The sequence below is a fragment of the Spermophilus citellus genome (genome assembly GCF_964194105.1).
Source record: "Spermophilus citellus genome assembly, chromosome: 18".
In the NCBI taxonomy this organism is placed as follows: Eukaryota; Metazoa; Chordata; class Mammalia; order Rodentia; family Sciuridae; genus Spermophilus; species Spermophilus citellus.
The window spans coordinates 7387957-7411983 of record NC_138200.1 but is presented as its reverse complement, the minus strand read 5'-3'; the positions used below and the strand labels follow the sequence as shown (position 1 = coordinate 7411983).

At 51.4% G+C, this 24027-nt stretch overlaps 3 protein-coding genes across 4 annotated transcripts; all 3 read right to left on the bottom strand.

Moving 5' to 3' along the window:
* Positions 1-634: 634 nt before the first annotated feature.
* SAXO3 (stabilizer of axonemal microtubules 3) lies at positions 635-5432 on the bottom strand. 2 transcript variants are annotated; one of them, XM_081273426.1, is made up of 5 exons: positions 3619-5432; positions 3188-3388; positions 2927-3088; positions 1897-2024; positions 635-1402 (listed from the first exon to the last, which is right to left on the bottom strand). In XM_081273426.1, exons 1-5 carry the CDS (start codon positions 4426-4428, stop codon positions 1033-1035), a joined length of 1671 nt encoding a protein of 556 aa, XP_081129552.1. In that variant the 5' UTR covers positions 4429-5432; the 3' UTR covers positions 635-1032. The 2 variants fall into 2 exon arrangements, with proteins under 2 accessions (XP_081129552.1, XP_081129551.1); XM_081273425.1 differs by having other exon boundaries at positions 2927-3388.
* A 178-nt stretch (positions 5433-5610) lies between these two features.
* NTF4 (neurotrophin 4) lies at positions 5611-10045 on the bottom strand. Its single transcript, XM_081273428.1, has 3 exons — positions 7999-10045; positions 6958-7162; positions 5611-6495 (listed from the first exon to the last, which is right to left on the bottom strand). Exon 3 carries the CDS (start codon positions 6482-6484, stop codon positions 5852-5854), a length of 633 nt encoding a protein of 210 aa, XP_081129554.1. The 5' UTR covers positions 6485-6495; positions 6958-7162; positions 7999-10045; the 3' UTR covers positions 5611-5851.
* A 142-nt stretch (positions 10046-10187) lies between these two features.
* On the bottom strand, positions 10188-14607 carry KCNA7 (potassium voltage-gated channel subfamily A member 7). The gene is made up of 2 exons (XM_081273427.1): positions 13825-14607; positions 10188-13013 (listed from the first exon to the last, which is right to left on the bottom strand). Exons 1-2 carry the CDS (start codon positions 14377-14379, stop codon positions 12198-12200), a joined length of 1371 nt encoding a protein of 456 aa, XP_081129553.1. The 5' UTR covers positions 14380-14607; the 3' UTR covers positions 10188-12197.
* Positions 14608-24027: the final 9420 nt, after the last annotated feature.

Genomic DNA, 24027 nt, shown 5'->3' with positions numbered 1-24027 from the left:
GTTGGGAGGTGCCCAAGGGCCCTACAATCTTACCTGGAGCATCTCCATTCTTGATGCCTCCCCTACTTCCTCTACCTGGCTTTATACCTGTAGGTTGTGGGGGCGGCAAGGCCACTAAGCAGTGGCAGCAAGCTGGGGTAACCTGGACACTAATCCCCCTGGGGGCGAGAGACAGACAAGGTCAGGGAAGCACAGGAGTGCTCTGCTCCTCCCCTTGGTGACTCTGGTTGCAGGGGTGAGTCACCACAGTGATGGTGAAGGCACAGACTCAGACCTGAGCCTAGTCCCTGTTGGAAGCACAGGAAGTGGGATACAAGAGTTCCTGGGCCAGCTGGGTGTGGTTGTGCATGCCTGTTAATCCAGGGGACTCTTTAGGCTGAGACAGGAGAATCACCAGCCTCAGCAAAAGTGAGGCACTAAGAACTCAGTGTGACCCTGTCTCTAAATAAAATACAAAACAGGGCTGGGAATGTGGCTCAGTGGTTGGATGCCCCTGAGTTTAATTCCCCGTAACCCCCCGCCCCCCCCCCCAAAAAAAAATCCCTGGGCCCATCACTGGAGGAAGGCTGTAGACTCTAAGCCAGAGGTTCTTGGCTGAAGCCACAATTCTGCTGCACTGGGACAGACTGAAAGACAGGGTTCCCCTGGTAGAGTCCTACAGGAGTGGGTTGGGGAGCTTCAGTATTAGATTCTATGCAAAGAGGGCTTCTAAATTTCTGTGCTGAGCATCTCCCCCACACCCACATTCTCAGAGGTTAAGGCCCCAGAAATGAGTGTGATTTAGGTTATTTAACTCATCGACTACATTAGGACCCGCCCCCTCTTCTGCAGAGGACTTGTCCCTTTTGCTCAGCTTCAATACAAGTTTCCTGGGGTCCAAAAAGGAGTGGGCGTGTCTAGAGTTAGCCCGGCCCACATCAAGAAATTCGATGGGCGTATCTGGCTCGGCCCCACCTAATGGGTGGGGCTCCTAAGCTTGGCTCCACCTCACAGTTTAGCAGGTGGGTTGGGGGCTGGACTGGCCCGGCCAGCTCAGACTAACTCTGGCTTCAAACTGCCATAGCGAGAGTTCTCGGTGCGGTAGGCTTTAGGCACGCTGTAGATGCCGGGCAAGGGCTTCCAGTGGGGGCCACCCCAAGGCGCCTCCACTGGGCAGAAGCGGTCAAGCCGGTGAAGTGGGTGCGCCGGGGGGCTGTAGGACTCCTGAGCCAGAGTCAGGGCCCCGCGGTGCGGCACGGCTGGAGTCCCCGGGCGCACGTGGGGCAAGCGGGCCCGCGGTGGTCCGGGCGGCAGTGAGAAGCGAGAAAACTGTGTCCGCTGCGAGCCGTGGCCCTGGACCTGAGGCATCTGGAACTTCCAGTAGGTCAGCTTGTCTTTGCAGGGGTATCCGGACAGTTCCTTCCTGTGGGAGGGAGGCAGCATGGGGAGGGCTGCATCCTTGGGACCAGGCTGAGCTTCAAACCTCTGATCCGAAGGAGACCGCAGACCTGAACTTTCTGCTTTTCGAGGGAGGGACACGTTTGTAGAAGCTTTAGGAAGGGAACCCGGAGACATGGAATCCGGATTCCTGGGTCGTTGAGGTACTTAGGGGCCTGGAAATTGGTGTTTTCTCATCCTTGGGAAGGAATATCTGGGGGCTCAAATACCGAAAGAAGCTCCACCCTAAGCCATCAGGACCCCGCCCCCAAATCCAAAGCCCTCTCACGAGCTCTCCGCAGGCTTCCTAACCTACCAAGTTAAGAACACCTAGATGCTAATGGAGGTAGAGGCTAGGGTCCGAACTTCGGTTCTTGCGTGTGCAAGAGTTGAAGGTTAAGTTAGAAAAGAGGACTGGGCTCCCACCGGCATCTACGGGGATGTGCTGCAGGGTGGTGCCTAGCAAGGACATGGGCTCACTTTGTGTAGAAGCGGAAGTCTCGGGCAGAGGTGGTCAGATAGAGCTGATTGTGGTCCAGGACTCCCTTGTCGGATATTGCGAAAGGCCGGCCAGCCAGCTCAGAGCTCTTCGTCCAGGGAATTAGGGCCTGAGGGAGATTGGGTGGGGGATGAGCAAGAAAGATGCCAAGTACCCGGTTCCAAGCCCGGGGTACAGGCTCTTCCGTCTCAACAACCCTGCTGGACCAGGCCCTACTACTGTGCCCTAGATCAGAATTCCTCCCGACCAATCCCACACCAGACTACTTTAGCTTCGCTCCTTAATTCAGAACCTTTATGAGCCCTCCTGCTCCAATCCAAACACTTCTTACTAGTCAAGGAATTTTTTTTTTTAAAGAGAGAGTGAGAGAGGAGAGAGAGAGAGAATTTTTAATATTTATTTTTTAGTTCTCGGCGGACACAACATCTTTGTTGGTATGTGGTGCTGAGGATCGAACCCGGGCCGCACGCATGCCAGGCCAGCGCGCCACCGCTTGAGCCACATCCCAGCCCCCTAGTCAAGGAATTTAAATCCAAACCCGCAGCCACAAAAAAGTAAAACATACCTTCCCAGTTCCACTACCAAACATTTTTGGTTCTGTTACTGGAACTCAGCAGCATTTTAGGCAACAATTCCACTTTACCTTTTCCTCGCCAGCTAAACCAAATCTCACCTCCCATCCCTACCCGGTCTCGGAATACTCTAGTCTGGTCACCAGGGACGGAGAGCCACCTGGTCCGGTCCCACCAGCCTAAGGCTTCTATTTAGCTCTGCACCAGCCTCGCCGTCCCTACCACCTTTAGGCTCCGCCTCAAAAGGCCCAAGCCATGCCCCAGCCTCTGTATCCCGTTTTCGGCTCTACATCCTTTAACCACGCCGGAAAAGCAAAATTCCTTTTGGCTCAGCCCCAGGATTCCCTAGCCTGCTCCCTAACCTCAGAGCCCCTCCGACCCTGCCCCAGAGGCTCCAAACTCTGCGTGGTAGCACCAGCACCGTCTGCCACTACGATACCTGGGAAGGGCCCCCGCGAAGGTGGTCTGCCAGCTCCAAGGGCTGGGGCCCGACGTAGGAGACGACGCGCCGGTCCTGGCTGGGCCAACCCCTGTACTGTGCCTTGGTCTCGCTGCTGTGGTGTTTTGTGATCAAGGGGAGGCGCCAGCCTCGGTGTCTGAGCTGCACGAAGGTGACCCAGAGAACCAAGGTGAGGACAGGGGACTCCATTGCGGTCCCCAACCCTATCCTCCTATGGACTCTGGAATCCCAGAACCTTACTTTTTCTCCTAAGGTCTTAATCCCTACTGTCCGCGTGGGGTCCGCAGGCTCTGGGGCTTTGGGCTGAGCGTAGGGCCCACCCAGGCTTTTGGGCACGTGGGCCGAACCGTAGGTCGTCTCCCATCTGCTGATGACTTCGTCGAAATCCCAGATGTGTAAATGATGCCTTGCGGCGGGGGGTAGGGGCTCAGCGACCGTGGACTGAGGAGAAGGCGCCGCAAATGAGCCAAAAAGACTCAGGAGTCCGCCCTGCCCCCTGTCCCAGATCCTTCAGCCCGTGGTTCCTTCAGCATCCAGGTTCCCGGACCCCTTCTCTCTCAGGCCCAGGACTCCAGGACTCTCCTCCGACAGCCAGGGGTCCAAACCCCCAATCCCCTTTTCTCTCAGCACCCAGGTTTCTGTATCATTAAGCCCGTCTATGGTCCTCTCACCTGTACAGAGGGCGGGGGAAAGGACGCGGAGGGGATAATGTGGTGGGCAACGCCACTGCTGGTTAGATGCCAATCCGGCCAGGATCCAGGCACCTCGGTTCCAGAAATGGGAGACCACGGGGGGCCATAGCGCAGGGCTAGGGTCCTACCCGCCATGGTCCCACCCCCCAGCCGGCGGCCTAGCTGGAGCTGGCTTGTTGTTGCTGTTGCCAGGTGACAGAATCCGCCCACCTTGAACCCAGCCAATGAAGGACCAGCCGGCTCCTGGATCGATGGAGACACTCGGGATAGAGACAGAGACTTTGAGAAAGGTGGACAGGGCCCCAAATAGGGGCATAGAAACCGATACGGGGAGGGTGTGGAGACTGGGGGAGAGGGAAGGGGAGGGGCGGGCCGAACGAGGGTAGGATGGCGGGGGCGGGGTGAGGAGAGAAGGAGATCGGAGAGTTTCGGAGGGGGAGAAGGGAGGCAGACGCCGAAAAGCAGACTCAAGAGAGGCAGGAGGAAAGAGAGACCTCTTAGCACATCAAGGAATCCTTCAGAAATACCCCCTTTCCTATAGGGTTCAAACCCTCCAGCTGCCTCCCCCTCTGCCAGGCCTGCCCACCTCGGAGTAACGAATTCCAGACCGCAGGGTCGCTCCCCTCCACCCATGTGTGCTGAAGGAGCAGCGGCGCCGCCAGCCATCCTGCCTGCCTTTGATTTGGCTGAAAACTTCCACCTGGGTATAGGAGGAGGGAGCGAAGAGAAGAGACCCCAAGAGAAATCCACAGGGAAATACTTGAGGGGAAAAGGGGGGTGGGAAAGCATGTGCTACTAAGAGACTAGAGACACAGGAAATTAGAGAGACAGAGGGAGGTGACAAAAAAAAGTGGAATCAAGGAGATGTAGAAACAGAGGCAGCAAACCCTGTCCTGTCCAGGGGCCAGTCTCAGGCCATGGAGGGGGGCAGGGCTATCTAGGTCCTTAGCACAAAGCTGGACCTAATTTGTGTGTGTGGGGGGGGGGGCACACATGCATGTGAGTGCCTACACATGTACACAGGTGTGGGACAATGCAGTGGTAATACATGGACATTTTGAGAGTGTGGGGACTTCCCTTGTCACCTTCTCACTATAATGAGCTATTGGTCAAGGCTTCTGCCTCCTCAGCCCCCATCATTTCATCCACCAGTTCTATCTTCAGACAGGGAAAACTGAGGCTGCCTTCTGCAGCCTGGCCCAGGGTTCATTGCCACCGCCCCCCGCATACCATCCAGACCTCAAAGACACTATTGGATTTTCCTGGTCCTACTCAAAGCCTATCAGTGTCCACTGAGCCCTTATCCCAGGTGAGGGCAGGCCAACTGTCAGAGCCTACTCAAGCTAGACAACTTTAAGACATATTCCATTTCCAATGTGGGGTAGAGGTTGGTACAGGAAAGTGGAGCTAGAAACCTGAATCCAACTCCCCAGCCAGGGTTGGAGGATCCCTCATCATCCTGATAGTTCCTCTTATGATACAACCCTGTGTGTGCTCCCACTGTGATGGGCAGCTGGCCTACTACCTCAAAACAGAATACCCTTTTTAAGCCAACATTTGCCCTCTGACCAAGAAGGAGTTCTCATTTGAAAGTATGCTCCCAGATAATTAAAAGCCTTCCATAGACCATGTTTCTCAAGGTCCTCTGGCTAGTTGCTTGCATGTTCCAGTTTCTACTCAGCTACCACCCACTTCTTGACACATTCCTTCCTTGTCCCTCTCTCCAGAGTGGGTAAGGCAATGTCCTCTGAGTTTGAGAGGTCAGCAACTTAAAACCAAGGGCTTGTGGGGTTGTGGATCAGTGGTAGAGCACCTAGCACATGTGAGCCACTGGGTTCTATCCTGAGCACCACATGAAAATAAAGTTATTAAAAAAAAAAAACAAGGGCCTCTGATGGTCAAATCCATGAGAACCAATCTGAGCAGTAATGTATTGGGGCTGATTAAACAGTAAGCACTCAGTAAATATTGGCTATTATTGTTATTTCCATGATTACCCTTCAAGCTCCTTCAGGAGAACTCCTATTTATCCTTTGAAACCCCATTTGCTTTAGTTGTACATCCTGCATGGATTGAGATCTTAAAATTAGAGAGCTTTGATTTTGTGATCACTTAAGTTCCCAAACTGAGGCCCTTAGAGCAGCCAGGCCATCCTTGAAGTCCCTGAGCATCCAGATCTCTTCTTTGCCTGATCAGTTCCTGGGCATGGGCCTTATGCCCGGCCATTCCGGCTGAGTAGTGTGCAGACGCAGGCAGTGTCAATTCTTATCCATCGCCAGCCCACACGGCCCTGGGCATCAGAAGTCAATGCCCGCACATAAGACTGCTTGGCCTTGCACTCGGACACCCAGTGCTTCCGGTCCACGCCCCGGCAGCTTCCTCCACCTGCACCAGGACCATCTTCCCCAGCACCATCAGCTTTGCAACGTGTCTCGAAGAAGTACTGCCGGAGGGGGCTGCCACCAGCTGCAGGCACCTCACCTAGCACCTCCACCTCTCGCCCACGTAAGTCCACAGCTGTCCGACGGTCTGTCACCCAGCCGCTCACTGCATCACAAACAGCCAGCTCACCCCGGCGACTTGCTGGTGCCTTCTCGCTCACCCCACGCCGACTGCGGTTGGCTGGGGCACCCGCTGGCTCCCCAAAGGCCCCAGCCTCCAGTAGGAAGAGCAGAGGGGGTCCAGCAGGGGCAACCCTGGACAGGGCTACTCGGGGAGACAGAAGGTCCCACTCAGGGGCCAGAAATGGGGGCAGTGTTGAGGGTGGAGGGTGGAGTTCCACTGGGACACTGGGGAGGAACAAGAGCAGGAGGATGGGGAGGGAGTAGGAGGGGTGGGGGAGCATCTCTCGGGCACCTGAGGACAGAGAGAGGGAGGCTGGGGTTAGAGAAGAAGTAGAGACCTCCAAGGAGCGGAAGGTGGGAACCACAGGGGGATTATATACTAGAACTGGGAAAGCCCTAGGGGAACCCTATGTTCTCAGACTTGGGTAACGCCCAACTTGTAAATTAATAATAATTATTCAATTACTTTTACTTCATAGCCAATCAAATGGGGAAATGCAGGCTCAGAGAAGTTATTGACTTGCACCAGGTCTCACAGCCAGCAATGGCAGAGGTGGGGTTTGAACTCTGAGCAACTCCACTTGGCCCTCCTGCCTCTAAAACCCCCAGGAATCCTAAGTCCTGTAGCTTGGAGGACAGTCCAAAACTTTGAAACCTGGAATTTGGAATCCTAGGGAGTCCCATTTTCAGCCCCAAATTACCACTAACTTCCCATCGCATGTCTGTCCTCATTTTTCCTGAGTATGAAACTGACCCTGGGCTGGGAGAGGCTGGTGGGGTGTGGTTATAGCTGTTTGTCTACAACATTCTGGAGGCCTGGAGAAATCTGGGAAGCAGCAGGTGTTTGCCAGACCTGTCAACACCTCCTCCACCTTGAAGCTCCGGGGCTGGGGGACCCTGTGGAGGACACAGGTGGCCCCCTCCTTCCTGACATCTCAGGAGAGGGAGGGGGCAACCACCTGGGGGAAGAAGGGGACAGACAGATTATATAGGCAGGTGGGGGAGGGGCTTGAGCCCCTGAGCACCCCCTTCCCAGACAGTGAACGCCAGGCCCCTTCCCAGAGCCCCCCTCCCTGCCCAGGTGATGGCTTCTGACAGGATGGGAAGCAGATGGGGGAGAAGAGGGGAGGGGAGAGGCTGCAGATGAAGGAGACTGGAAAAGATTACATCTCCCCTCCTCCCATTCATCTCCCAGACAGGGCGGGGGCGGGGCTGGCCTGGACACCCAGGTCCTGAGGGCCCACACTCAAGAAGCCCTGGGTCCCCGAGGCTGCTTCCTGGAATGTTCCCTCCTCACAGGACAGGCCAGGGCCCGCCCAAGACTTCTACTGCACATACCTGGAGTGGCTGCCTGCCCTGGCTGGGAGACGGGGAGATGGGAAGGTTGGGGTGTGAAAAAGAGCGCAGGTTGATCCAACCAGGACCGGGAGTGTGTCCCCAGCTGTCTCCACCCTCAGACTAAGCGTCCTGGTCCCCAGCTGCCTCCTTCGGACCAAGGAGTCCAGGCGCCTCCTAAGCCCCAGCCTGCCACCTCCTCCAACCCCGGAGTTCTAGAGTTTAGAACCTCTGGGTACAAAAAAGTGCGAACTCCCTGTCTCTTCCCCCAGGAGATTCGGGCTGGGGACGCGGACTGAGTCGCGACTGGGGCAACCAGCTCCGCGTCTGGGACACTTTCCTCCTGCCTCAGTTTCCTCCGCCAAGCCCCGCCCTCCCGGCCCCGCCCCCGTCCCTCCCTACCCGAGGGCAGGGCGACCCGGACGCCGGAATCCCGGAGGAGGAGGCGCGAGGTTCTTACCTGGGGCGCCCTCCTCTGCTCCCCGGCTGCCCCTGGCGCGGCGGCGGCTCCTCCTCCGGCTCGCTGGCTGCAGGGACGCCCGCTGGCCCGCCGGCTCCGCGCGGCTCGCGCTCGGGAGGGCCTGGGTCGGGGGCGGGGGCGGGGCGGCGCCCGACGGCGGAGGAGGGGCGGGGGATCCCGCCTGGCACGCGCGTGCCGGGACCTCGGAAGCCCGGCCTGGCTCGCGCAGCCCCCGTACCGCGGTCCCAGGAGTCGGGGCCCAGCCCCTCCTCCCTCAGACCCGGGAGACCAGGCCCCCGCCCCCGCTCCAGACCCCGGGGTACCAACCCCAGCCCTCCTCCCTCAGACCAAGGGTCCTGGATCCCAGCCTTCCTCCCTCAGACCAAGGGTCCTGGATCCCAGCCTTCCTCCCTCAGATTCGTGTGTCTAGACCCAGTTCTCCTCCCTCGGATCCAGGGTCCAGGCCCTCCTCTTTCAGGCCCTCCCTCAGATCCAGGGGTACCGGCCCTCCAGCCCCTCCCCCCTCAGATCCAGAGGTCCAGGCCCCAGCCCTCCTCCCTCACACCCAGGAGATGGGCCTGAGATCCTATGCAGTCTTTTGCCAATTCGGTGTCAATCTGGGGACAGATTCCCACCCTCTGCTCTCATCCCCACTTTCCCAGGAGCTCCCCGCCAGACATTAACCAGCTGGGCTTGGGCAGCGATAAGGCCCGACGCCTCAGAGACAGTGGATGTGGGGGGCTCTCCTACAGAGTCCTGTCTCCTGGAATTTCCTGGGTGGGGACTGGGGAGAGGGTCTTGTCCTGAGCTCAGTCAAGAAAAATTCAAGGTATTAAAGAACTCCGGGACAAAAATGTTTTGAGAACAGGGTGACCTGTCTAGAGAAACTGAAATTATTCAGATGCAGAGGGGAGGAGAAGCCATAGAAATAGAGGGAAAAGGACAGAAACTAAGGGAAAGAGGCGGGCAAAGACCTAGGGCGAGGGATGGGGAACAAAGACCTGGGCAGAGAAGACAGAGGAGCAGACATCCCAACAGAAGGGGAGGGAACCCGGGGAGGGACAGGGCCTCGGAGAGCCCTTAAGAGATGAGATAGGAGCTAGAGAGTCCGGGACGGCCCTATGGGTGGCAGGGCCTTCACCCTACCACACCTCCATTCTGGGACTCTGCTCCCCTCCTCTGAGCTATTTTTAGAAAGAAAGCCGACACCTGCCTTGGGGGGGGTCATCAGGCACCCCTCCCTCAGCCTAAATATAGCATGGCAAGGTGGCAGGAAGGGTGTCCCCAGATTAGGGTGTTCCCCTCTCTGTCCCAAGGCAACACAGAGGGAGGCTCCAGTTGTTTACTGGAGGTGGGGAAAGGGCCACTTCCCAGTCTGAATGACGTACCATTCCCGTCACCTCTCTGACCTCTTCACACTCCCCCCATCCAGGCACAATCCACTCCCTGAGAAGAGGACGCTGTGTAATTTCCAGGCCCTGAAGGGTAACAAGGATGAGTGTTCAAAGAGGAGGAACCGGGAAACAGCCTGCCGCCCTTCTCTGGGTCTCTCTCTCCTCTCTTGGTCTCTTACTCTTCCCAGCCCTCTGCCCTCCTCTTTCTTGCCCTTGGAATTCTCTCTTCTGCTGGGATTGGTCCTCTCTCCAGTTCTCCTGAGTGTCTCTGTGATGGGTTCTGCACCCCAATACTCTGCTTTGTCTTTTGCTGTGAAGAGGGGAGTCTGTCTCCATTTCTGTCTCTGAATGTAACTTTTTATCCATTTCAAAAAGAATGACTGCCTAAAGGTATTTTTTTTTCAACCATTATCAAACTCTTCCTGCCATCTGTATCTTCTCACTTGTTGTATAAAAAAAGTTAGTTTAGGGCCTGGGGCTGTGGCTCAGCGCTAGAGCACTCACCTAGAATATGCAAGGTGCTGGGTTCAATCCTCAGCACCACATAAAAATAAATAAATAAGTAAAAGGTATTGTGTCCAGCTACAACTAAAAGAAATATTCAAAAAAAAAAAAGGTAGTTTAATTAAATCTGGAGTTTCCAAACTGAATTTCTTTGCTATATTCTGAGTTGCTTAGATGGGCTCACAGGGAGGTGGGTCCTCAAACCAATTTCCCTCTGGTGCCTCGAAGGAAGAGTTTATTTGGCTCAAAAAAGGGGTGCTAATGAAGAGCTAAAAATAATAACGGCAACACTCTGTAAACCACTGGATAGGTTTTTAATAAATTAATACAATACCTTGAACAATGCCTGGCACATAGGAAGCCCTATATGTGTTAGCGATTGTAACCATCCTCCTCTTCCTCCTCTAAATGCCCTTTCATTCTGACTCTAGAAAATGTTTGGCTTTGCTACCTTGGGTAACAGCATACCTTCTGAGCCTCAGTTTCCTCATCTATAGGACATGAGACTACTGGCCTCAGGAAGTCCCTGAACACCACGGACTGTGGGAACATGTGAAGCCCAGCAGCCAGCCACAAGCACCCCCACCCTGGTGTGCTGTGTGAACCTTGGGAAGCTATTGCCCTTTTGAGCCTTGGGTTCCTCTCCTGGAAAACACAGAGACATCCAGCTGTCAGACAGTCTTCCTGAGCTGCAGGAAGATGGGTGATCTCTTACGATTCTGAGAACAGAGACTGGGCCTCTCTTTAGGGTCAAGAATACCAGTTTTCTGCCTTTTGGGGGGGGGCGGGGAAGGAGGGGCTTTCTTTCTCAGATGCTGTGTGGTCTGTCTTCATTTCTAGTGTCTGTCCTTCTCTCTTGGGGTGTCTGACACCCCCCTCCAGGTCTCTATGCCTCATCATTGGTCTCTGTACTTCTCTCTGGGTCCCTGTCCCCTTTCCTCTGGGTCTCTATTCCCCTAAGGAGTCTTCTCTCTAGGGGTCTCTGTTTCCCTCCTTTGGGTCTCTCTTTCCTTCTTTCTCTCTTTCTGTCCCACCATCTCTCTGGGTGTCTGTCTTCCCCTCCTTTTTGTTCCCTTATTATGTCTGAACAGAGTACACACAGCTTTCTCCCTGTCTGTCTTCCCTCATGGCTCTGACTTCCATGTCTCCATGCTAAACCACAAGGGAGGACAGACAGAGCTGGGGCAAGATGAACTCTATGTGGGGTAAGTGGAAAGAGCATCTCCATCTTCCTAGTTCACCTGGAGGCCCTTTTGATGAACACCTGAATCCAGGGATTCAAGACCCAGTCCCTCGCCTCCAGGGAGTAATGCTGGGCCAGTGGTTCAGTCCATTGCCCAGATCCACAACACCACACTTCCTCCTGGATACATGACTCTTGCCAAGTGCTGTTATCCTTAGGTCCTGATGCTTCCACTAAGTGCAAAACCACCTAACATTGCCCTATGGATCCCATACATATAGTCCAACTCAATCCAACAGAATTCACACAATGACAAAACTCAGCATGGCCCTGTGATACTCCAACAGTTTTATGACCCAACTGAACCAGCCTTATTGATACAACTTGACAAAACCCTTAAAAGATGAACTCAGCCATGGGTTCCAACCCAACTTAACCCACTGTGACCTAGAAAGCTCATATTCTATTACTTGACTGTGTATTTCTACATAACTCACAAGTTCACAGAACCTAAAAAAACATGGTCCTAGAAGAAACACAATGCCACACAATTCTCAACATGTCTCAACACAACTTAACAACACCATGCATGGACCACACAATGGATCTCCACAGTGCCATGGGGGACTACCTGATTTGATCCAGCACAACTCTAGGGAACTCACAAATCCTGTGTAACGCAGTTGGACAAGACTTACTCAGACTCACCAGCCAACCCAACCCAACGTGGACCTAGGAAACACACAGCATGATATGTATTTGTATAAAAAATATACAAATATGATAAAACACTACCCTAAAAGGTAGTGTTTTCAACACTACCCTATAAGTATCTCAACACTACCCTAAAAGGCCCCATGAGCTGTGTACTACTCAGTGCAGTACAAACCAGCGGAGTTCCCCCTCAGCCCAACACCAGCCGTTGCCATTCTTGGCTATTTGAGGACCCACAGGAGCTACCAAACCACACAACTCAAGACCCAACAAGACTCAGCGTTCCCCACTTGTTACCTCTTAACCTAGATCTTCCTAAACCCAATCCCCTCCCGCTATTTCCCCCTCTACCCTCCCTGCTTCCCTTGGAGGAGGTGTGAGGTCCTGCAGACCTCAACTGTCCCTCACACTTCAGTGACTAGGTGTTTCCCAGGGGGCGCCCAGAGTGGAGGTGGCAGCTCAGGCACTTCTCCATCCATCAAGCCCCCATTGGCCTTGCCCTCTAGAGTGCCACAGGGCTGTGTGTCCACATGGCTGTACATCCCGGCCTCTTCACCCTCTGTCTCCCGGTGGTAAAAGTAGCTGAAGTTGGAGACAATGACTGGTACAGGCAAGGAAATGGTCAGCACACCAGCGATGGCACACAGAGAACCCACTATCTTGCCACCCACAGTGACAGGTGCCATGTCACCATAGCCAACTGTGGTCATGGTGACCACTGCCCACCAGAAGGACTCAGGGATGCTGGTGAAATGGGAGTCCACTCGATCAACTTCAGCAAAGTAGACTGCGCTGGAAAAGAGGACCACCCCGATGAAGAGGAAGAATATGAGGAGGCCCAGCTCACGCATGGAGGCCCGAAGTGTCTGGCCCAAGATCTGTAGGCCCTTTGAATGCCGGGACAGCTTGAAGATGCGGAAGACACGCACCAATCGAATGACCCGCAGGATGGCCAGAGACATGGCTGGTTGACCCACACCCCGCTGTCGGGCCAGCTCAGTGCCCAGTGCCACAAAGTAGGGCAGGATGGCCACAAAATCGATGAGGTTCATCACGTTCTTGAAGAAGACTGCCTTGCTCGGGCAGGCCACCAGGCGTACCAGCAGCTCAAAGGAGAACCAACAGATGCACAGCGTCTCCACCACAAAGAATGGGTCGTTGAAGGGCAAGCGGGAAGTGGTTCCTGGCACCGGGCTGGAGCCATTCAGCCGAGCAGGGAACTGCAGGAAAGAAAGGGTTCAGGAAGGGATAGGCCAGGGCTGGGACATGGGAATGGTCTTATTCATTGAATAAATATCCAATTACTTTCTATAGATTGGTCAGTGGTCACTCTCCCAAGGCCCCAAGTGACCCCATTGTCCCAACACTCCCTCCCAGGACTCAAGGGAACATCCATGGAGAGCTAATTTTCTGATCTCCTGACCCATGGGTCGCCGAGGGCAACTCCTGACATGATGCTTGAGTAGGGTGCAACCCTTTCCTTCCAAAGTCCTCCCTCCCAGTATTGATTTTCCAGAGCAGAGAAGGGTCCCTGTGCGCTGCCCCTTCGTGCCCTGACTTTCCTTGCCCTCCCCAACCCTAGCCCAGAAAATAAGGGCTCAAGATCTCTGTTCGACCTTTTGCTCACTACCCTCAGCCTGACTTTCTCTGTGATTGATCCCTCCTCCTCTATCCTCAGTCCCGTTCTCTCTCTTCAGGCCTGGCTTGAACCCTTCCAGTCCATCATTCCCACTGCTCTCTGCATAGACCCCGAGCTTTTCATATTCCATCCTACAGCTCCGATTTTTAATGTTCCTGTCCACTTGCCCCTGCTCCAAGAGCCCTGTGCTCTGCTGGCCTGTTTCTCACTACAGAAACCAGCCTTCTGTCTGACACGGCAGGTCCCGGTACTCTGCCTTTAGTGGGAGTACAAGTCAGACTCTGTACTTGCGCGTAGCCCCTTGCCCCGCCTTCTGATTGGTCAGGTCCTTCTGAGACCCGCCCATCTCCTCCAGAGCCCCGCCTCCCTTCCAACCAGGCCCCGCCCCTCACCGGGCCAGCTGCGGCCACTGAAGCTAGTCCCGGGTCGTAGCGGTCATCGCGGAAATCGGGCAGCGTCTCGAGGCAGAAGACTACGATAGAGACGAGGATGACAAGCACAGACACGACGGCCAGCACGCGCGCGGCCTGTGAGCTCTCGGGGAACTCGAAGAGCAGCCAGAGCTGGCGCGCGAAGGCATGGCGGGGCAGGGGGCGCTCGGGCGGCACCGGGCAGCCCTCGTCCTCGCGCAGGCGCGCCAGCGCCGCCGCGCCCAGCCCGTAGAAGGCCACCTCCTCCAGGAAGACGTCGAGCGGCACGTGCGCCGGCCTCCGCAGCCGCCCACCCGACTGGTAGTAGTAGAGTACGGCGTCGAAGCTGGGCCGATGTCGGTCGAAGAAGTACTCGCGGCGCGCACCGTCGTAGAAGCGGCTGCGGCGCACCGGGTCCCCCAGCAGTGTGTCTGGGAATCGGCCCAGCGTGCGCGCCCGCGTCTCGAAGCGCAGCCCGGCCACGTTGAGCACCACTCGCTCGCAGCAGCCGCACGGCGGCGGGCACCGCGGCTCCATGGCGCGCGTAGCCCCGGCGACCCGCGGACGGACGTGTGGCCCCGATGCCCGGCCCGGCGCGGCCCCGCCTCGGCCGCCGCCGCCGCCTCCCCAGCCCGGTGTCCGGTGTCCGGGCGTAAAAATAGCCCGGCCATCCCGCCAGGGCGCGGGGGAGGGGTCGCCGTGACCCCTGCGGGGCGGAGGGCAGCCCGGCGCCCTCTGCCGGGGCGCCCGCCTTCCCCCAGCCCCGCTGCACCACTCTCTCCGCCGCTGTCTGCGCCCTGGGCCTCTCTTCACCCCGTCTCCCTCTCGCTGGGGAGCTGTGCTCTGCGTCTCTAGAGTCTGTGTGTGTGTCCTCTCTCTCTCCTCTTTTTCTCTCTTGGAGTCGCATATTTCTCTCTCCCTCTTCCTGTCTTTCTGTCTCTCTAAGTCTCTGGATCTACTTGTGTCAATCGCTTTGTGTCTCTGTTGGGGATGTATCTTTGAGTATCTCTTTACGGGTCAGTTATCGCTGAGACCTGTCCCCCTGAGGACCTCTGTCTGGGGATCTCTGTCTTTCTGGATCTCTGACTTTATAGGTCCGTGTTTGTGTTTTGCCTTCCTTTGTCTCTATTCTTTCTCTGGCTCTCTTCTCACTGGTTCTCTTAGTCCTCCGTGTCTCTGTCCCTGAGTGTCTCTGGGTTTCCGCCTTTTTTTTTTGAGGTCTTTTCCTTTCCCTGTATCCCCAAACGGCGCGTGTCTGTTGTAGTGCCTCAGGACGACTCGGGTCATTTCCTTGAATCTCTGACCCTTACCCTTGGTGATGCCCTGGTGGCAACTGTCCTGGTGGTTGCCCCGTCCTGGGGCCCCTTTGGCAGCTGCAAACCACAGAACATGTTCGCCCCATCCCCTCGCCAGAGTCTGCCCAGGGGTCTCCACTTGTTTTCTCTGTAAGACTTTCTAAGATGCAGCGGGCTAGTGCTGAATGGTGCAAAAGGAGGCGGGGAGATGCTGTAGGGTCACTCTCAGGAACCGAAGGGCAGACTGAAGATGGCCTTCCGGTCACCGGTATCCGGTGACACCGAGTAAAAATAACCCATCAGATAGGCTTGGGGAGGTTGCTGCTGGTGGGCATCGGTTCCCCACCTCCACTGGGAAAGGGGTTCTGGGCGCCCTCTGCTGGGGGCATGGAGAGATGCACTAAGAGTTGTAACTGCCGATTTTTTGTTTTTCTTCTTACCAGAAATTGAACCCAGGGAAGTTGTACCACTGATACATATCCCCAGCCCTTTTTAAATTTTTTTTAATTTTGAGACAAGAGCTAGCCAAGTTTCTTAGGGTCTCGCTGAGTTGCTGACCCTGGCCTTGAACTTAAGATCCTTCCACCTCAGCCTCTGGAGCTGTTGGGATTACAGGCATGCGTTGCTATGCCTGGCTCCTGTCAATTTGCTTTTTAAATTATTTTTAAGTTGTAGATAGACAGAATACTTTTATTTCTTATGTCGAACCCACAGTGCTTCACACGTGCTAGGCAAGTGCTCTACCACTGAGCCATAAACCCAGCCCTCCTGTCAATTTTTGAGGCATTCTTTTTGTTTATTTCTGGAAAGCTATGTCTCCTCTCTAGTTGTCTGTCCTCCTCCTCTGTGTGTTTGTGTGCATTTCTTTCATGGTTTATTTTTGGTTTTCTATATTGCCAGGCCGGCCTTGAACTCCTGGGATCAAGTGGCCTCCTGCCATGGCCACTCCAGTAGCTCCCCAGTTGCTGGCTTGACTCTTTCGTGGTCTCTGCTGGCCCCTACCTGTCTGATTTGTCTCCCTTATTTCTTTGTTTTTATTTTTTCTTCCATTCTCTGACGTCCTTTTGTGGGTCTTTAAGCTCTGAGTTTCTGTGTTGGTTGCAGGACCAAACCTTTCATAAATCATCCCAGAGCTCCTTCAGTGGCCCCAGGTCTCTTCCATGAGTCAAGGTGGCATCATGGTGGGGCCTGGTGATTCTGAGTGGCTACTCTTCCCATGGCTCTTTCATTTTCACCCAGCTTTGTACACCCTTAATCTAATCAGTCCCCCATCCTTTGCAACTTCCAAACCTTTGAAGGGACAGAAAGTCATGGACTATCAACAGCAGCATCTCCAGTAACCCCTCGGCACCTCATTCACCTTCTTGCTCTAAATGACCCCCCTCCTCCCCATAGACCCCACTTCCCTCTGGCTGCTGGGCCTGGAGGTAAGGCAGATGTCTTCCTTCTTTTGGCTTTTAGTCAACTTTACCTGACTTTGAAAACGTCAACTTTTTTGGAGCTGATGCTATCTATGGATACATGTTCCCATCTATCTCTTTCTTTCTTTCTTTTTTCTTTTCTTTTTTTTTTTTTTTTTTGCTATGAATGGTGCTATGAATGGAACCCAGAAACTCACTCATGCTAAACAAGTGCTTTACTACTGAGCTACATCCCCAGTCCCATCCCATCCTTTGATGAAGTCATTTCATTACCTTCTGTCCATTCCTGCTCATTCATGGACAATTTTAGATTCTGCCTACCTGTCCATCACTCCAAAACTACTGTCTTATGTATTTCAGTATCCTCATATACATGATCCTTTAATAACCTGGCCTGGACTATATTGTAATTTCCAAAAAAAGGGCTTCTCAGCCAGGTGCGGTGGCACATACCTGTAATCCCAGTGGCTCAGGAGGATTGTGAGTTCAAAGCCACCCTCAGTAACAGCAAGGCACTAAACAACTCAGGAGACCCTGGTTGTGGGAAGCCATTCTGACACGTGATTGTGTGGCTCCCGTTAAGGGCCTGAGGTGTTCTGGCTGTGTCGGAACTTTCCCGGCCCTTTCCTGATGAGAGAGCCCATCCGTGTGGGGGTGTGACTGACCACTGACCCCGGGGGCCCAATCACTGACCCTGACCTTGGAGTGCGGTCCCCCCTCAACCTTCATTGGATGGAATTCTCCCCTGAATCTCTTGTTCCCCAATAAAAAGCTACTCCCAGGCGTACTCTCTCCTCTCTCTCTCCTGCTAGCCCTGAGTAATCCTTGCTGCCCTGCTGGGCAGTTAGAGGAGGGAACCAGAGAGGGGAGCCATCTCGGACCTGGCAATAGAAATAAGGTAACTGAGTCTGTGTGTTTTATTTCGATCTCATCTAACTAACTTTTATGCCAAGAACCTCATTAATGAAACTATTGCGCTGGCCGCATGGTGGACCTGGTCTCTAAATAAAATACAAAAATAAGTGCTGGGGATGTGGCTCAGTGGTCGAGTGCCCCTGAGTTCAATCCCTAGTACCAATTTTTTTTTAAAGGGCTTCTCCTGTATTTCTTGTCCCACTTGGTTGTCTGAAACTTTGCCACATCCCATCATGTAGATTCCATGTCCCGTTTTTGGTGTCAGACCACTGAGGAAGGAACATTATGTGATTTCTGAGGTTGGGCCATAAGAGGCAATACAGCTTTCCATCTCAGTCTTTCTTGGGATAGTAGTCCAGGCCAGATGAAGAGGAACATAGGCTACTGGCCTTTGGCCCTGGTGGAATTTAAGGCACATGGCCAGCACCTGGAAGCAGGTTTCCCAGCCCATCCAGGATGCTGATGTTCCTGAACTATCGATGAGCCCGCCCCATCAAGCCCTACGCAGATAACAGACCTATGAGTAAAATAAATGTTCTTTATTGTTTGCAGCCATGCAGTTTTGGGGGTGAAAATACAACCACCACAGTAATAGATATCCAGAATGTGGCCTCTGAGTGTTCCTATTCCAACTATTTTCCCCTTCACACTGACTGAGCATCTTTCTTTATTTCAAAAGAAAAAACAAAACAAAAACATTTTTTTGTGCTGCTGGGAATTGAACCCAGGTCCTTGCACATGCTAGGGACATACTGTAGCATTGAACTCTACCCCAGCTCTAAAGAATGTGGGGTGGGGATGTGTCCTAGTAATAGAGCACTTGCCTATCATGTGCAAGGACTTGGGTTCCATCCCTAGTGTCATGAAAAAAGAAAAAAGGCACTTCTTTCCATCTGTCTTTAGCTCTGACCTGTGACCCCTACCAGGGCAGGGTGGTTCAAATCCCACCCTAGAGAATTCTCATTCTGGGGGGCACCGGGGGAGACTGAACCAAAGTGACATACCTATCCCTCTGCATTTGTGATCCCAAACCCAAGCCTGGTAATGTTACATGTCCCTAATCCATGCACTCTCCACCCCTCCAAGATAACTATTACTCAGCTATCTTCTCTGCAAACCTCCTGCAGCACTCAGCACCTCTTCATCTCCATCCTTGAAAACATTGAAGTAGGGCTGGGGATATGGCTCAAGCGGTAGCGTGCTCGCCTGGCATGGGTGCGGCCCGGGTTCGATCCTCAGCACCACATACAAACAAAGATGTTGTGTCCGCCAAAAACTGAAAAATAAATAGTAAAAAAAAAAATTAAAAAAAAAAGCCTATACTTAAAAAAAAAAAAACATTGAAGTAGCCAAAATGCTTCATTGTCCGACAACCTATGCTGCCAGATCCCTGCTTTTCATTAGTTGAGTGGATCATCTGGTCCCCCCACAGTCTAAGACCAATGTCCTGTCAACACGCTGGATCCTCTCTTCCTGCTCCAGCTGCACATTCTACTCTAGTCATTGCTTCTAATTCTTTCAGGTCTACAGCATGGGAAGGGAATAATGGTCCCCAAGGATGGCCACTTCCTAGTCCCTGGAACCTTTGTTTATGTTATTTCTTATGAGAAGAGAAGTCATGATTAAGCTGGGTGCGGTGGCACATGCCTGTAATCCCAGTGCTCAGGAGGCTGAGGCAGGAGGATCACAAGTATGAGGCCAGCCTTAACAATTTAGTGAGACCATGCCTCAAATTTTTAAAGAAATTTAGCTGGGTGCAGTGGCACACACCTGTAATTCCAGCAGCTCAGGAGGCTGAAGCAGGAGAATCACAAGTTCAAAACTAAACTTGACAACTTAGCAAAGCCCTAAGAAACTTACTGAGACCCTGTCTCAGAAAATAAAAAAGGATTGGGGATATGGCTTGGTGGTTAAGCACCCCTGGATTCAATCCCTGCTATCTCCCCCAGATGTAATTAAATTAAAGTTCTTGAGTTGGGGAAATGATCCCAGGTTATCCAAATGGCTAGGAATCTTCATGAGAAAAGCAGGAAGGTCTAATTCATAGGGGATGTGAGGAGGGACGCAGAGATCAGAAGGTGCCAGGATACTGGTTTGGAAGATAGTGGAAGTGCCACCAGCCAAGGAATGCAGGTACAGAGAAATGGATTCTCCTCTGGAGCCCCTAGAAGGAATCTGTGTGGGAGGGACATTCATTTTAGATTTCTGACATCCAGAACTGAATGCTAATAAGCTTTCTTTTAAGCCTCTAAGTTTGTAGTAATTGGTTACAGCAGCTAGTGGGAAGCCATTAGAGTCAGACTCTCCCATTCCTCAATATCATCTCATGTTTTAATCGCATCTTTTTTTCTTTTTACTTTGAAGTAGTTGTTCTTGCATGTCATCCTTCATCCAGCTTCCCCTAATGACAGCATCTTATGCTGAAATGCTATATTTGTTCAAACTAAGACATTCACATTAGTATGACATTATTCCAAGTGGCAGTTTCCACTCAGGTCTCCATCTTTTTCATCCATGTCCTCTCCTCATTCCAGGGTCCAATCCGAGATACCACATTGCACTTAGTTGCCATGTCTCCTTCGTCTTCTGCAGTCTGTGGTAGTTTACTTTATTGACTTTCATGACCTCAATACTTGTGTGTGTGTGTGTGTGTGTGTGTGTGTCTGTGTGTGTGTATGGTGCTGGGGATTGAACCCAGGGCCTTGTGCATGCAAGGCAAGCACTCCACCAACTGAGCTATGTCCCCAGCCCATGACGTCAACACTTTTAAAGAATACCAGTTATTTTGTAGACCATCCCTCAGTTTGTATTTGTCTGATTGTGGGTGTGTGCATGGTGTGTGACTCCGGGGACCTCATGCATGCTAGGCCAGTGCTCTACCAGTGAGCTACATCCCAGCCCGGTCCTTAGTGCATGTCTCAGCAACATAGACACTGAGCGCTGCCTCCTTCCTGGGGGACTGTCCTTCCTTGCCTTTCTAGACCTACTCTCCTGCCTTTCCTCCTACAATTCACCATCAATGTCCTTTGCTGGTTCTTCCTGCTCTAGGTAAGCCCTAAATGTTGGAGGGTTCAGCCTGTGGACCCCTCCCTTCATCTTCTCTCATCTCCTATGTGACTTTATTTAGTTGCATGGCTTCAAATACCATCTGTATCCCAAAGACTCCAAAATTTAGGTTTCCTGCTCCATACTCTTCTGTGATCCCCAGACTCAAATATTCCAGTTTTCAATCCACATTTATGTATTTAACAGTTGTCTTTAACATATCTAAACCCAGAACCCTTTCCAATCCCTAATTCCACTCTTCTCCAAGTCTTCCCTCTCTAAACCAATGGCTCCACCATCAATTACCCAGTTGCTCAGTGGACAAATCTAGGAGTAAGGGTTATTACTATTAAGGGAAGATGAGCTTCTTTTAAAAATTTTCTTTAAATCTGTTACTTTGAAATAGTTATAAGACTTACAGTGGACTTAGAGCAAGCAAAGTGCAGAGTACCCTTCACCCAGTTTCCATTACTTTCAACCATCGTACAATTATTTGAGCCAAGATTAATGTGTATTAACTAAATCATGTACTTTAGTTTTTCTGATTCAGAATTCAACCCAGAATCCTATGTTGTGTTTTGGTGCCTCCTTAATCTCCTCTAGGAGATTTTTTTTAGATATTTATTTTTTAGTTATAGGTGGACACAATATCTTTATTTTTTATTTTATGTGGTGCTGAGAATCGAACACAGTGCCTCATGCATGCTAGGCAAGCACTGTACTTCTGAGCCACAACCCCAGTCCTCCTCTAGGAGATTTAAATTTTTTTTTCTTAGTTGTTGATAGATCTTTATTTATTTTAAAAATTTATTTATAGGGCTGGGGATGTGGCTCAAGCGGTAGCGCCCTCGCCTGGCATGCGTGCGGTCCAGGTTCGATCCTCAGCACCACATACAAACAAAGATGTTGTGTCCGCCGAGAGCTAAAAAAATAAATATTAAAAAATTCTCTCTCTCTCTCTCTCTCTCTCTCTCTCTCTCTCTCTCTCTCTCTCTCTCTCTCCCCTCACTCTCTCTTTAAAGAAAAAAAAAAAAAAAAAAAATTTATTTATATGTGGTGCTGAGAATTGAAGCCAGTGCCTCACTCGTGCTAAGCAAGTGAGCTACCGCTGAGCCACAGTCCCAGCCCTCCTCTAGGAGATTTTTAATTTCCCCTTTCTTAGGCAGGAGAGGCACTTGGGATCCAACCCAGGGCACATGCAGGCGAGCACCCTACCACTGTGCCACACTTCTGGTCCATCCTTTTGATTTTTTTCCCACATTTTAATGGTGCATTACAGTTATACATATTGATGGGACAGCCCTGTCTTTTCTATACACTTTAATTCCATCCCTACAGACACAGAATAAGGAGCCCCGGGGACCTTCAAAGTATATAGCTAAATTGATCACTTCTTCCCACCCACTGCTAATATCTTTTTTTTTTTTTAATCAATACTGGGGATTGAAACCAGGGACTCTATCACTGAGTCACATTCCCAGCTGTTTTTATTTTGACACAGGGTCTAGTTGCGTAGAGAGCCTCCCTAAATTGAGAAAAAGGCTGCCTTTGAACTTGCAGTCCCCCTGTTTCGGCCTCCCTAGTCGTTGGGATTATAGGCATGTGCTGATGTGCCTGGATGTATTTTTTTTAAAAAAATAAATCTATCGAAGCCTGGCATGGTGGTGCATGCCTGTAATCCCAGGGACTCCAGAGGCTGTGGCAGGAGGATCACAAGTTTAAAGTCAGCCTCAGCAATTTAGCGAGGCCCCAAGCAATTTACTGAGAACCTGTCTCAAAATAAAAGATAAAATGGGCTGGGGATGTGGCTCAATGGTTAAACACCCCTGGGGTCAGTCCCTGGTACTACTACTACTACTAAAATAATAACAAGTTAAATCATTAAAGTGATCTTCTAAAGTGTGAATTATGTTATATCCTTCCTCTGCCAAAACCCTTTCTTTCATTGCAAATAAGATGTGATCCTCCCCCACATACTGCATGATTCAGGCAATAACCAGCAATGGCTGCTACAATCCTTAGATGAGAGATAATTTGGTAACAGAACATTTTCACAAGTCAAAGTCTCACTGCTCAGACTACCAAGGGGAAAATGTACCTTTTACAAGGAGACATTAGGCAGGTGGCTCCTTGACCAGGTGACCCTTTGACTAGGTGACCAAACTCAGCATCATAACAGTGGAATTATTTGAATTATGCATCTCCAAACATGACACAACTTGAATCCAGAGTATCATTAGCAACAGGTTCTTGCCCCAAATACTTAACTTCAATCTGTTCAAGTCTCCAGCCTCAGTTTGCATTTTATAGGGAAAACAGGAATAGTGGAACAAACTGAAATGCCAGGAGGAAACAATCAGACAAATCCAGAATGTGGGACATTCAGCAGGAAACTGGTCTGGACTTCAGGGGGAAAAAGTCATAAAGAAAAGTATGTGTCTATTCTACTTTATATTAAAGAGACAGGACAACCAATGCAATGTGTGAACTTTTATTTTTTGCTTTTTCCTTTTGAGGCTGGGTCTAACTGTTGCCTAGGCTTACCTCAAACTCTTGATTATGTGCAGCTGTGTGGCCCCCGACTGGATCCTGATTAAAACAAGATATTCTGGAGTCAGTTGGGATATCTGAATAAGGTCTGGGTAAATTTTCTTAGCAGAGAAAACTTTGAGGTTATGTAGGAGAAAGTACTCATTTTTAGGAAACATATGCTAAATGCTTGGGTGTGTGAAATGCCTCTGGAATCTACTTACAAATAGTATAGGAAAAAATATTAAGACAGGATTACTTTGTTTATTTTCATTAAACGTTGAAAAAACTTTGGACTTCTGAGAAAGCTGCAAAAATAATAGAGTTCACATATACACACACAAGCAAAATCTGTCAAAATATGTTTTAATGCACGTTATGGGCTTTTTTCAAAATACTTAATTTTTCCCACATTTTATTTTTATTTTTTTTTAAAGAGAGAGAGAGAGAAAGAATTTTTTAAAAAATATTTATTTATTTTTTTTAGATTTTGGCGGACACAACATCTTTGTTTGTATGTGGTGCTGAGGATCCAACCCAGGCCGCACACATGCCAGGCGAGTGCGCTACAGCCTGAGCCACATCTCCAGCCCTTCCCACATTTTATTGTTGGTGCATTATAACTGTACATAATGGTGGGATTCATTATTATATATTCATATGTGCACAAGACATAACAACACAGTTTGGCCAAAACCATTCCCCAGTATTTCCCCTTTCCTACCCCTCCTCCTTCCCCCCAGTCCCTTTCCTCTACTGATTGCCCTTCAATTTTCGTAAAATCCTTTTCCTAATTCCACATATGAGAGAAAACACACAACCTTGACCTTCTGAGTTTGGCCTATTATGCTTCACAATGTTCCCACCCATTTTTTTTTTGCATTGACTTAATTTCATAACTTTTTTATGGCTGAATAAAACTCCATTGTGTGTGTGTGTGTGTGTGTGTGTGTGTGTGTGTGTGTGTGACATTAAAAAAA